This window comes from Athene noctua, chromosome 8, assembly GCF_965140245.1.
Source record: "Athene noctua chromosome 8, bAthNoc1.hap1.1, whole genome shotgun sequence".
Taxonomy (NCBI): domain Eukaryota; kingdom Metazoa; phylum Chordata; class Aves; order Strigiformes; family Strigidae; genus Athene; species Athene noctua.
The window spans coordinates 19,942,120-19,956,615 of record NC_134044.1 but is presented as its reverse complement, the minus strand read 5'-3'; the positions used below and the strand labels follow the sequence as shown (position 1 = coordinate 19,956,615).

Here is a 14,496-nt window from a genome sequence, read left to right as displayed (position 1 = left end):
GTTTAGAATAAACAGGATGGCCCCTGAGCAAAAAAGAAAACAGAATGTTTGTAGCTTTCTGGCTTCTTTTCTTAACAGCTAAACTGCTGCTGAGAATGAATTTTAGAAGGCTTATATAAAACACCCAAAAAGGTCACAGTGGCAGTGGAGCTTTGGTTCTGGACAACCCTGTAAATTTTATAGATCTGTTTAGTGTTCAGACTGCAGTAGATCTGAGAAGTCAGATCATGTTTGAAAAAAAGTCTCTGAACAGGTGCATATCATTGAATGTCATGTAACTCTCCAATAACTTCATAAGCCTTGTGCTTAATGCTACTATAGGATGTATCCATCTTTGTTGCCATGTGTAGACTGCTTTTGGACCATGGATTAGTCAGTCTTCAAAATGTTTTATTATCATTGCAGATAAGGAAAGTGACACCCAAAAACAAGGGATTAAGTATTGTTGCCTGTGTCTGGTAGAGCCAGAATTAGAGCTGGCTGAGAACATCTGGTGCTTGTCTCCAGTGCTGAGCATCAAAGAGCTTTGGGATTGCCTCAGCTCCAGTGTTCTAGCTATGTCTTTCTGTATTGGGTTTGTATCGAAAAGTTTTGGTATCAAGGGGACTATTGGGGTTGCTTCTATGGGAAGTTGCTAGAACCTTCCCTAGTGTCTGATAGAGCCAATGCGAGCTGGCTCCAAGATGGACCCGCTGCTGGCCAAGGCCGAGCGCATCAGCGACTGTGGTAGCGTCTCTGTGATAACATATCTAAGAAGAGAGAAAAAAAAACTGTGCAAGGACAACTGCAGCTGGAGAGAGGAATGAAAATATGCAAGAGAAACAACTCTGCAGACCCCAAGGTCAGTGAAGGAGGGGGAGGAGGTGCTCCAGGCCCGGAGCAGAGGTTCCCCTGCAGGCCGTGGGGCAGCCCACGGTGAGGCAGCTGTGCCCCACACCCAGGGAGGCCACGGGGGAGCAGAGACCCACCTGCAGCCCAGGGAGGACCCCACACCACAGCAGGTGGGTGCCCGAAGGAGGCTGTGACCCCGTGGGAAGCCGACACTGGAGCAGGCTCCTGGCAGGGCCTGTGGCCCCGTGGAGAGAGGAGCCCACGCTGGAGCAGGTTTGCTGGCAGGACTTGGGACCCCACAGGGGACCCACGCTGGAGCAGCCTGTTCCTGAAGGACTGCACCCCATGGAAGGAACCCACATTGGAACAATTCATGAAGGACTGTCTTCCGTGGGAAGGGCCCCGCACTGGAGCAGGGGAAGAGTGTGAGCAGTCCTCTCCTGTGGAGGAAGGAGCAGCAGAAACAAGGTGTCATCAGCTGACCACGACCCCTGTTCCCTGTCTCCCTGTGCTGCTTTGGGGGAGGATGTAAAGAAATTGGGAGTAAAGTTAAGCCTGGGAAGAAGGGAGGGGTGGAAGGAAGATATTTTTAAGCTTTGGTTTTATTTCTCATTATCCTACTCTGATTTGATTGGTAATAAATTAAGCTAATTTCCACAGGTTGAGCCTGTTTTGCCCATGTTTCCAATCGCTGAGTGTTCCCTGTCCTTATCTTGACCCATGAACCTTTTGTTATATTTTCACTCCACTGCCCATCTTAAGAGGGGAGTAATTGAGCAGCTTTGGTGGGCATCTGGCATCCAGCCATGGTCAAGCAACACTTGCTGCAAGTTTTAGTTAAAGAAAATGCACTTTAAAGACTTTGTGGATAAACTATGCTAGAAATAAGGTTGTTCATACATGATAATGCACTTTTAAAAATTAGTCGACCTTGACACAGTTACATAAAATGCTGTCCCCATTGTGTTTCTTTTTCTTCAGTGTAGCCCTCACACTGTATTTACTTTATGCCATGAAAAAGCTACTTTGAGGACCAAATTACTGTTTTTTTGAGATTAATCCCATGTTCTTGCTTATGACATAACTGTTCTGAACTAACTCATTGAGGTCCCAGATCTGTCTGAATGGACTTCACCCTGATGGGGGCTGGAGTATAAAAAGACACGCGTTCTTTCTTCCTGCTCTTCCCAACTCAGTTTCCCAAAACTAGTATGGTATGCAAAGAGCCTGGTATGCAAAGAGCCAGTTAACAGAAAAGAGTGCTTGGCATCCAAAGTGGCCAGTACACTGAGTTACAAACACACACCATATTTATTTGATTCTGAACACAGAAACACACACTCTATACATAACTATTTCTTAGTATTTTATCACAGTATCATCTGTTGGCTAGTTTTAGTCCTTGCTTTCATTTAAAGTCACAGTATCTACCTATTAACGTATTCATGCTCAAAGGGTGAGGAGCTTCATGAAGAAGTGGGTAACTCTAAGCTATAGAGGTGCGGGTTTCATATTATAATGAGCTAAGTTCACCTAAAGGACAGAAAAATACGTTCTTTCTACAGCATGGTTTCAGATCACCATTCAGTTGGTCATAAATCTTTACAATAGTTCTATCCTAGAACTAAGCAGCCATAAAATTGTTTATAGCAATAGTGATCCTGGTTACAAAACAAAACTTACATTCTGAGCTGCAGATCTTATGAGAAATGTTGTTTTTTTTTCTTTTGCTAAATTTTTGTTCTTCTATCCTCTTACAATACAGGGAGGAAGGTTCAGCAATAAAGAAAACATTTACATGAAAGAGTTATTACATGCATCTGCTTTTCTCCTCCCCTGAGAGCAACTATGAACTATTTGAAAAGGGCTGTCCTTGAATGCAGTATTTCTGGTATATCACCACCAGCAACTTGTAGCAATGGAAGTAACCTGTGCAGGCCACTCTGCAGTGTTACACTACAAGTCATTAACTATTCTCAGACCTTTTCTAGATAATGGTGGTAACCCAACCACCATTAGTCAATTTATGCTAGAGTATGCCTCATGGATGTTTACTGTGCAGCTACACATACATTGTTAACAAAAAAGACAAAATTTTGGTAACTGTTAAAAAAAAAAGCTTACATATTTTTATTTTCTTTGAATCTTTATAAAGTATGAATGTAGTGGCATGGATCATTTTTTATGGAAGGTGGTCAAATTTCCTCTAGGTCAGATTTCCTCAGAGAAGTACATAACAATTATGAATGATGAGAAAATGAAAGATTTTCGATGGTAGTTATTAGGGAATTTTCCTTTTTATTAGAACTAAAGGAGCATTGTTTGCTAGCAAGATTTGTACCCATTCATATTATCTGAGGGACTTAGAATTTTGAGCCTTTCAGTTACAGTGGAGTCTGAGCTGGAATCAAGAGATAGGTTGGAATACTTGTCTTAATAATTATTTTCAGTGCTTTTCCTCCCTAGAAATTGTATGCATTTTCCCCTTCTCCACATGCTGTTTTTATTCATTATACAACTGTTACTAGCCCTGCAACTCTCAAGCCAGGAACATCATTCTCTGAGGTCATGCAGGAGAATTTATCTGTTATGGTCTATGTGGAAATAAAGGCAAAATTTTTGGAAGAACAAGTTTGGGATTTCCTGGGCATGATTCTGATTGTGTAGGGTGATCTGGAAATCCTGGAGCTTCTGGCATCTCCTTTAGACTGGAGCCAGTTGAGGGAATACCTTCACCAGTGCTGGAGGAGTGAGGATTGCTTTGGGATAACTCAGGAAAGTTCGCAGTAGGAGGTGTGAGAGAATCCTGCTGATTTAGAACTGGAATGCGATAGACAGCTCCTGTTATTTGGAATGGAAAGTACTTTCCCGATATGCTTGTCTTGTTGCAGTGATGTCTGTAATAGGGATGATGGTGATGAGGAGGGTGTTCTGGATGAGGAAGGCGATGTGGTCCATGAGTAGGAGGAGAATGTGATCCATGATGGGGAGGATGATGGTGGTGATGTCGTCCATGAGGAGGGGGAGAATGCCAATGTGGTCTATGAGGACGAGGATGATGGTGGTGGTGTGGTCCATGAGGAGGGGGAGGACAATGTGGTCCATGATGGGGACCAAGAGGAGGATTAGGTGGTTCATCATGGGGAGGAGGAGAAGAGAGATTGTGTAATTCCTCTTGGGAAGGAGGAAGATGATGTGGTTCATCATGGGGAGGAGGAGCAGAAGGGGCATGTTGTGGTTCCTCTTGGGGAGGAGGATGTGGTGCATCATAGGGAGGAGGAAGGTGGTGATGTGGTCCACCATGGGGAGAAGGTGGAGGACAATGGTGTGGAAGGTGAAGGTGTTGATGTGGTTCACTGTGGAGGGGTGGAGGAGGAGGTTCTTGGTTGAAATTATGGTTATGCTCAGGTTCTTCAGGTCTGGATTGAGAAGAAGGTGGACATCCATGCTTGTGACGATGTCTGTGACGATGTCTGTGATCAAAATAATGGGGGTGCCTGTGTGGCTGTCCCAGAGTTGAATGTCTGCATCTTTGCCCATAGCCATGATGCTGTTTATAAAAACACCAGGGGAGAAAATATTATGTGAGGTGTTGATAGGACAGAAGAAAGAAAGAGAGGTAGGAGTTAATAGGTTTACATTTACAGTTCCAGTGATATATAAAGCAAAAATTGTGTTTTTTTCAAGATAGAAGACAAGGAGTAGATGATAAAATGCCAAATTACTGTAAATTATCTGGGAGTACTACACTATAACAGAATGAAATTATATAACCAACTAAACAAAATTTGTGATGGATCAAAACAAAACCCACACTGGAGTAGCTATTGCAATATAAAATGAAATAGCAAATACGAGAAAGATCATCCCTTCTCCTCTTGTTTTCTAAAATTTCTTTGAACTTGTTTGCCCATCTCTACTCACTTTAGCTAAGGAGTATGATTGAACTGAGAGAAGACGCCCTTGGAGAGAGCAGTAGGGACAGCTCCATTCTAACTCATCCTCCAGCTGACCTGGGGGTCAAAAGCCAGTCTGTCCTAACATGCTGCATCACACCCAGGCAATGACAAAGGGACATAAACAAATGTTGCATTCATCTGTCAGACTGGACTAAGTGAGGTTGCTGTAGCCTGCATGAGCATACAGCCAGAGACATTTCAGTAAGTGGGTACCTACCCAGGGATGGTAGATCTCACAGCTTATATCTGTGCCATCAGGTTCATCTGCATCACTGATAATTCTTGCCTTGCAGAATCCCATGTGCTAAGCAAAAGAAAAGGAAAAAAAAAAACCCAACAATGCACATCTGGGTTCTTGTGATGGAGTTAATAGAAGCTACTGAAAGTTCAACATTTTAAAAGTTAGGCTAGTTCCTTTGATGCCTATGTATGTTTACATAGCTTAGATCCTGAGCTTTCTGACCAGTGGTACTTGCCAGTGATTAATACTGATTAATATATATGCCATTTTTGAGTGGTTTTGACTGTGAAGACCACTTTGCCACATGCTTCTAAAGGGCTACTACTCTCCATCTTACTTCTCTTTTGATACCTGAAAGAAATTGGTCTGCTACTGATGTCTCCAAAATTAGTACTCTGTGGGTGACTGATTTTTATTCCTTTTTTTCTGTGTTTGTCAAAGATCTTTTCAGATTTGGCTGTTCTAAAATTTTGCTCAAAGTCCTCAAAAACAGGCACTGTGTAGCTATGCTGTTTCAGAAAAAGCTCAAGGTAGAGTTTTCTTCCATATTTAGTTTTTGAAAAGTAATTTTTTTGTAATCTTTCAGCATTACTTCCCTTGGCATCCTGTCTGCTGTGACTTTCACCTGCTGTCCAGTTGTGTGTGCAATCACTCATGTGAAAGAGCACAGAACTCAGGTAAGAGGTTCTGTGTATGCTCTCTGTAGTGGACGCTTTATCTTGATGTGTGTTTGGGCCATTAATAGCCTATATGATCAGTGATTACAAATGTTAATAGTATTTCACACACACACACCAGTGGTGGCAGCATTGAGAACAGAATTCAGAATCTCTAGCTATCTGGCTTGTGCTTCATGCTAGTGAACTTCTGGCTCCCCTACCAGATCATTCACAACCTTTTCCAGAGTCCTGGAGTATAAAGAGCCAGAGAAGAAAATGGATGTAGATTTAAAAAAAAGTTCTACATGTTCTATTTTTTCCATATTTTTATTTAATTCCTTCAATTTCATTTCTGGGTAATAATTTATTCTGAAATTACGATCTTGCCTAGTTGTTTTTTTGGTGTAGACTGTTATTGCAATGGGAAGGTGGGGTGAGGAAAGTACTTTGATAGTAATCTGCAGACAGGCCTGAATTATTCCACTCTCCATTCCCTTTCAGCAGAAGAAAAAAAAGTAACCCTGGGCTCACTGGGATGACATAATACATGTATTTTTTTCAAGGTCTATGACTCATGTTAGTGTAAATGTTTTTAGAAAAATAACCTGAATGATTTAATAGGGAATGGCCACAATTTGAATGTGAAAGCCAGATCCAAACTGAAAAGCTCAGCTCTAGGTCTGCAATATGCCAGACTCCAGTTACATTTAGATTTGAGAGTTCAGGCTGCCTCCTCAGCTGTAAAATTAAGATCTGGGCTTGGACATGCTGGATTTTTAATTTTGAGTTTGGGTGCATGCTTATAAGAAACACTTGGAAATATTGTGGGAAGATTCTCCTGGTGCCATGATTCTCAGTTTTCATTCTAAGACTTTACTTACAGCGTGCCAGTCGTCCAGAAAATCACATTCCAATCCCTCATATGCTTGTTGTGCAGATTTGGAACAGTTGGTCTCTTTTATAGAGAATTCTAAAATGTGACCTTCACGGGAGGCAGTCTGAAACCAAGAGGTAAAATAAGAAGTGGTAACTAGGTGTATTTAAAGACAAAAGTAATTTTGAAAGCAACCATACTTCCTATTGTTGTCAAAATCCTGTCTACCTTATGCTTTCATTAACTGTACTGTTCAAATCTACGTGTATTCAGTAAGAAAAATAGATTAGATAATTTATACCTTACTTACCTCACATCTTTATGAGTTCCAAGAATGGTTGCTTTATTTCTTTGTCTAATATGTGTACGCTATAAAACCTGTTACTTTTACAGCCTGTGTTTTTAGGAGGTAGCATCCTTAGAGTCTTCTCCTTAAATTGAACTGCTGGTCCTGTGAAAATACAGAGATCTACTGGATGGCAACCATGCCTTTCCAGTGCCAGGAGTGCGTAGTGCTACAGTGCTGATGTTCATTTGGTATGAAATTCTGGCAGCTATGGTGAGATTGTTGCTTTCTCTGTTGTCAGTGGCATTGTTCGTAAAGGCGGCATTACTCCATAAGAACATGGGAGAAGGCCTTTGTGATCCTATTAAAATCCATAAAGAGGTGTTTCATTTTAATTTCCAACTGTAATAGTAGTTTACTTCAAGTCTGTGTTGAAGGTGTCCATAGCATGGGTGTGCACAGAAGTTTCACTGGTTTAGCTAAATTGGTTAAAAGTAGATGCACATACTTTATGGTATGGTTTTTTTAATCATAATTCATGGTTTCTAAGTGTTACGCAGTCTGTTGAAATCCAGTGGTACAATCTAAATTGACACTGTAGCTGAAAATGGTAAAGATAAAGCATTTAGGGAGAAATCTGTGAATCCAGGCAATCTGAAAACATCCACTTGCTATTTGGGACTAGGAATACATGCTGCGTGGGACTACAGTGTAGAACACTCTGAAGTTTCTGAGCAATATTAAAAGCTGCAGGGAGGTGGGGTTGGCATGCTATAATTTAGGTGGTTTCCAAGATCAGCATGTATTATGGTAGAGACCATGGGTCCTCGTTACAGAGGTGTCCTGAACTCACACACGTGTTGGCAGGATGATCCTGTGCTGTTTAAGTGAAGGCCTCCAGTATCTACTAACAAGAAATTGTGGTGATGTGAGAGTTATGCTTCAAATCACCCAAAGGATAAATCTTCATGGTCACATCATTCAAAGATGGAGAAGTCATTTACCAGAGTCAGTAGTTCTTCAAGAGGTACAGCACAGATACAAATTTACGTCCTGACTGTCAGAGCTTTGAGTACTACTTTGCTCTGCAGCAGAAAGTGAAAATGATGCTGTGTTCTGTTTTGTGTTGTACCCATGTGCTAAATTCTAAGAGTAAAAAATTATCTGACTTCAGTTGGCAGAATGTATGACTGTGATAATACCGTGTACATGGCTGTACATCTTGAAGAACTCAGGTTCTTAATAAATAAACACTTGGTAAATAAAATTAAATAAACACTTGTATGTTATTATATGATAGGTAAACAGGAATTAAAAAAAATTATGCGCACAAAGAAGGCTCTGACATTTTGGATGTCATCACACTGCCATAGATTTTAGCAAATGAGAAATTCTTTTGCTTTCACGTGCCTAAATTAAAGTTGATAGCAAGTCTTTGCAGAAGTAGGACTTTCAGTTTTATAGCAGATGATTTACACTGGGAGGTGACAAGCAATAGTTCTGATCCTAGAAGGGTTTGAATTCTGGTCCCATGGTTTTGAAGCTGCTCAAAAATTTTGTTGTTTATAAGTAATTCTAGGACAAAATGTGACTTACCATCTTTAAAGTCTTTTCAACTTTGTTCACGCTGAAGTAGTTTGTGTAGTTACTCTCGCTGTTGAATTTCTTCAGGGCCTTTGCAGCAATAGTTTTATGTTGCTCAATGACTTCTAAGACTTCAACTTTCACAGGACAATCTTTGCACTCCAATAAATCAGGAGGAACTGTGAAAACAGAGAATTTACTAATATTGCAATGAGTATTAATACTCTTGGTAGTGTGCATGCACCTTTAATTTGAATTTATAATGAGAAACTCAAATGCAAGCATTTGCTTGGAAGTGAAATACCTATCCCTCACTTCACAAATACAGGTTTGTCCTGTAACATGAAAAAAACCCAAATGTATGAAAATGAATATTCTTATAAATCCTTTAGCTCCACCTTAGAATCTTACCACCCCAAATGAGCATTCTTTCCAAGTTTGCTTTTTTTCTGATATTCATTATCATGTTTTGGTGGACTGGAATGGTGATATCATCTGACATTAATAAAGGCTGTTTTAGAAGAGTAGGGTAACCTTAATTCTATTACTCATTCTTAACATTCCATTCGAATTATCTAGAATATGAATTGCAAGCAGATGAATGAATCTGTTACGGTTTCCATATACTAGTGCACAGACTTGTAATTTGGTACTAGGGATGGTCTGAGGTATGCATTGGCTTACAACACTGGTTATTTTACCTGGACTTAATGTACAGTTAAATCCATATAGTTGTTGTTTCTTCAGCATCTGGCTTGTATATGTGATAATCTTACATTGCCCAAAGTCCTGAGAAGAAAAAAGAATATGTGATTATGATGTTATTTTCACTGCATTTCATTGAACGTAGGTGATCATAGAAATTATGCCTCCTTTTAATGTACAGTACCTCTAAGAATAACAGATGTGGTCATTAATGGAATGTTTGATCTGGTACCACTCAAAATTTGTGTGCAGATAAAATGGGATCTCCCTCTACAAGAGCCTTTATTTTAATTCTCTGTTTGCACAACTGAGTAGACAATGGAAAATTAAACCAGTCTTCTCAGTCGTTCCAATACTTATTTACAGTAAGATAATACTAGCTAGCAGGGGAAGTTAGGATGCCAGGGATACTCAAGGTTAGGTAAGTCTTTATCAGAAAGTGGATGGACCTTTTCTTCCATTCTTTTTCCCCATCTTAATAAAAAGAGTAAATGCCTTCTCTTCTCTCCTCATGGCCTTCCTGCTTTGTCCTGTGTGGTAGTATTTAAATAAAGTTTTGGACTGGTAGTTCTCATCCCAGACTGCATCACTGGACTGCAACAATAAAGGACAAGTATTGCTACATATCATATGTGTACTGACACTACCAATATTTCATATTGTCTTGCCACAAATGCTATAACAGAAAACTGACAAAATATGACAGTGGTATTTCTGGCTAATATACTAGGAACATGCTTTAAAAAATAATTTCTAGTGCCCTTTAGTTGTCAGCACATTATTCTTAAAATATCAGTACTGCTTCCAGCAGTGGAATGTGGAGTATAGCTCCTTCAAGACAGCTTGTTAAATAAAGCTGCACTTATCTGAGCAGTCAACTCTTTTCCAAACCTTCATCTTAACAACTCTAGAATTCAATACATTTTATTTTCTAGTGAGCCATATTAAAGCTTAGTCTTTGAGATTTTGTGACACAGAATTTTCTGGGCAGTTCAGATGAAGATGAAGTTAATGCATTATTGACATATGACTCTGTGTGGTTGTCATTACTTGCCATGGCATAGGTGTCACCGTATTCACAAGACTCCCAGTGTCTTCTGGACAATACAGAGCATTCAGTTTGTAGCACATCCAAAGTTAAGTAGAGGACTGATGAATTTCCCTGGAAGAGAAGTGCAGGTAAAAAAGAGTTTGCATACTGTCTGGTCTGAAATAAACTTATTTTGAAGTAGATACATTTTTCATATAGCTTCCTCAGTTCCCTATTAAGGTTTTTCTGAACTGACTAGTATTTAGGCTGCAAGGGACTTTTGGATGTCATCTTGTCCAGCCGCTTGCTCAAGGCAAAGCTGACTTCAAAGTTAGATTCAGATGAGTTCTGTATATCACCAAGAGAGATGTTCCACAGCCTCTCTGGGCTGTTCCAGTACTTAACCACTCTCCATGATTTTTTTGGCCTTATATTCTCTTCCTGCAACTTACAACTGTTGCCTCTTACCCTTTTGTTGGAAACCTGTGAGAAGAGTCTGTTGTAAACCTGGTATCCATCATGTAGGGAAATTACCAGAATTAAAAAGTTGCCATTCTGTCTTTCTGATTATCACATAGAACATGTTGGTCTATTAGGAAATCAGTTGTCTAGGCAGCCAAGTATATAGCTATATCCATTTCAGATAACCTTAGTGACCAGATATACTTTCAGAACTTTGCTTCCTGCTCAGTTTATTCAGGGAGTGGTGCAACAAAACTGTAATAATCCCTACAAAGTTAGGAGCCTTAGCTCTGAAATTCTTCTAATGTGTTCTGTCTCCTGAGCAAACAGGATGGAGAATCAGAATTTGAATTTGGCTGTCAGTGTAATAGGATGTGGTGTTAAGAATTATCTGTGGTTCATAGAAAAGTTTTATATTTTTCCTCAGGAAAATTAATCTTAATTCGCATTTGGAATGGATTATTTAAATTTCATGCAACCCTTGTATGGACATTCAGAATGAACACAGACGTATTTTATTAGATAAAATGATGCAAAGCCCTTCACTGTGAGTAAGTGTCCTCGGGTTTTATCAGATTTCATCCATTCAGATTCCTTTTTCAGAGTGTTTCTGTATAGATGAGACCTTGAGAAAGTATTACTGCAGTCCAGTGTAGTATTTTTTTATTAAGAGTCTACGAGTGGCATGTTAAACACTAGTTTTGCAGTATGTGTATGTCTTAGTATTGTCTCTATTTTTAAAATAGAGGCTAGGTGATTTACACAAAGATATATGTCATTCAATGACAGAAGCAGGAAAATAATGTAGTTGTCCTGGACACTCATCCTTGCCCACTAGTCACATGTATATTCTTTGCTTAGGGGAAGTTAGTATTTCTATTTTATTTTATAAATGCCAATAATTTCAAGCTTCTAGTCAACATATTAGTAAAATGCAGACAAAGATGAGAAGACGAACAGTAAAAAAACCCCAATTTTTTTCTGAATTGTATTTATGGAATTGCACTGAATGGAAAGGTATGATAGTCTTTTGTAAAATGTGCTATTCACTAGGAGCCCTCTAAAACGTAAATGACTAAATATATTCACTTTGTCATCCAAACTTGTGAAACGCTAAAGAAGCCAATTCATCATGGGCAAATGTTTATTTTCTTCAGCAGGATGCATTTGGATTCAATAAAGCCTAGAGCAGAGCTTGGCTGAAATTGTCTACATCCAAATATGCAGTAGAATAGCATCTGTTCATCTGATGGATAGCTCTTGGGATCAAGAATAATATTCTTATATGGTGCCTTTTTGGTTATTTAAAAAGCATCTTGGGTGCCAGAGTTCTGCACTGCACAAGCTCAGAACTATTTCAGTGTGAATACTTGAGTATCTTATGGTTTTAGAAGTCCCAGGTAAACCCAGCAGAGATCTGAGTGCTAGGAACTGCTCTGCTTAAGTTTCTAAGGGGGTTGATGTGATAGACTTGATGCACAATATTGCATGGAGATAATAAAAATAATGTTCTGCTCTTTTTTTATATATTATTTTTTTAATGTCATCTTGGCGGTGGAGCCAACATAACTTCTTGCACAATAGTGTACATGATCAGTATGCAGGAGACCACAACTGGTGGCTTTGGGTCTGAGAAGGTACAGAGACCTTACAAAGAGAATTCTTTAGCACTAAGATAGGTAGAAGGGTCTTTTCTGTTCATATAGACTCTGTGTGATAGTTGAAGTTATGGCCCTGGACTACAAAAAGAGCAAAATTCATTAGGGGTACAAAGCAAAACATAAGCACAGTACTGTTGTGGTTTAAACCTGGCCAAACACCATGCAGCCGCTCACTCACCCTCTCCCACCCCTGGGATGGGGTAGAGAAATGAAGGGGTAAGGGAAACTCATAGGATGAGATAAAACCAGTTTAATAATTGAAATAAAACAAAACAATTGCAATAATAGAAAGTACAAATGGGTAATGCACAATGTGATTGCTCACCACTTGCTGACTGATACCCACCCTGTTCCTGGCTAGCGATCCCAAAGAACCAAGATCCTGAAACCACAATCCTGGAAGCGAGCGAGAGAACCCCCTCCTTCCTGGCCGACCCTCCTTTATACACTGAGCATGACGCTGTGTGACATGGAATATTCCCTTGGCTAATTTGGGCCTGGTGCTCTGGCTGTGCTCCCTCCTAGCTTCTTGTACACCTGCACATGGGTAGGACATGGAGAGTTGGGGAGACCTTGATGTCTCAGCAGCAACTGAAAACATCAGTGTATTTATCAACACTCTTCTCATACCAAATCCCATACTGGATCCAAAACACAACACTATTCTAGCTACTAAGAAGAAAAATCAACTCTATTCCAGCCAAAACCAGTATAGGTAGCCTAGTGATTATAACATTTATCAGGAAGTATGAATCCTCAGCTCTGGTGCCTATTCCAAGTTATGGTTCTATAGTTCATATAGTCAATAATTGGTTAAAATGCCAAAATACTGAGATTTTTCTTTTTAGAAATGACTGTGTCTTTTTCTCAATCATTCAGTGAATTTTGCAGCTGTTCAGTGGCTCCATTTGACAGGGCTGGCACACACATAGCTGCATGGGAGCAGCATTCTTCAAGGACAGGAGACTTGATTGTTTAAATCTCTTAATGCTGAAGAAGACTGATTCCTTCCTAGATGGGCTCTTTAACTACCTGGCTATTGCATAAAACCCAGTAGTATCACTTGCCACATCCTTGTCGTTGAAAAGCAAAATAATCCATGAGGGTTTTTGAAAGTATAGCTGAAGTTCTGTAGGCATATGAGCTTTGGGTCACTTTTGGAGCAATTTTCCTGTCCTAACAGGCAGTCTAAGCAGCTCCATCAAAAACTAGCCTGTTTTTCAGATGCCATACTGAGATGTGTAATACACTTCTTAAACAGTGCATGTGTGCCTAGATTCTAGTTTCACAGACAAGCAGCGAAAAGGTAGTCAATGCATTAGTAAATCTACATGTCCTTGGTCTCTTTTATCTACTAGTTTTAAAAAAAGTTCTATTCTATTGGTTTTTCTGCTATTGATTTGCTTTGGCATTTAGGCGGTCATAGAGAAAGGCTTATTTCTCTCTAGGAAACAAAAATAGAAGTAGGAAGGAAATAGGAAATGACTGATATGGACTCTCTATCCAGCCCTTCCCCTGTTTTGCAGAATGACATTTTCATCTCCTTTGACTTCCTCTGCCTTTTTTTCTTCTCTCCACTTATCCAGCTATCTTCCAGAATTAAGATGATAACAAAATACTGATCTTGCAGGATATATGGATCTAATTAATGTTAGATAGTCGCAGATTAAAGAAACCCTCCAAATACAAGTTTTCAACATAACATCTGAGACCTGACAACAGACAGGACAGATGAATTTCTGGTGTTGTATAAAGCTGTTCAGAGCACCTCTTACGCCAACATCCTGTCGGCCAAGAGAATAGAGGGCATTCAGCATCATTTGAAATCAAGCTTATGTGCAATAAATCATGCAGAAATGAATACTGAGATAGTGTAAATCAGAGCTGATTCATTGAATTACATCAACATTGCTATGTTAAAAGCAATAATCATAAGCTTTTAATGATCTGCCTCATTATTTTAAAATCACAGTCTTATGTAAATCAGCCTTTAAATTGATACTTACTATATGTAGTTCATGTGCATCAGCAACACGGAATAAACCAAAAACATAGCCATCTCTGCGATGTCTATTGACCAAATCCAGGGCCACTCCTGCATCTGTTTCAACAGTTTTACAGTCTGCAGTTGTAATGCTTGTTTTGTTTTGGGCATTAGAACACTGCAGTAGTGTTAGAAAAAAACCTAAAGCTAGTAGCAGCAT

The 14,496-nt window shown here is 39.6% G+C and overlaps 1 protein-coding gene across 1 annotated transcript; it reads right to left on the bottom strand.

The window, feature by feature from the left end:
• Positions 1–3,418: 3,418 nt before the first annotated feature.
• Positions 3,419–14,496, bottom strand: HRG (histidine rich glycoprotein). The gene is made up of 7 exons (XM_074912493.1): positions 14,299–14,496; positions 10,194–10,301; positions 9,136–9,223; positions 8,447–8,613; positions 6,572–6,688; positions 5,008–5,094; positions 3,419–4,381 (listed from the first exon to the last, which is right to left on the bottom strand). Exons 1-7 carry the CDS (start codon positions 14,494–14,496, stop codon positions 3,419–3,421), a joined length of 1,728 nt encoding a protein of 575 aa, XP_074768594.1.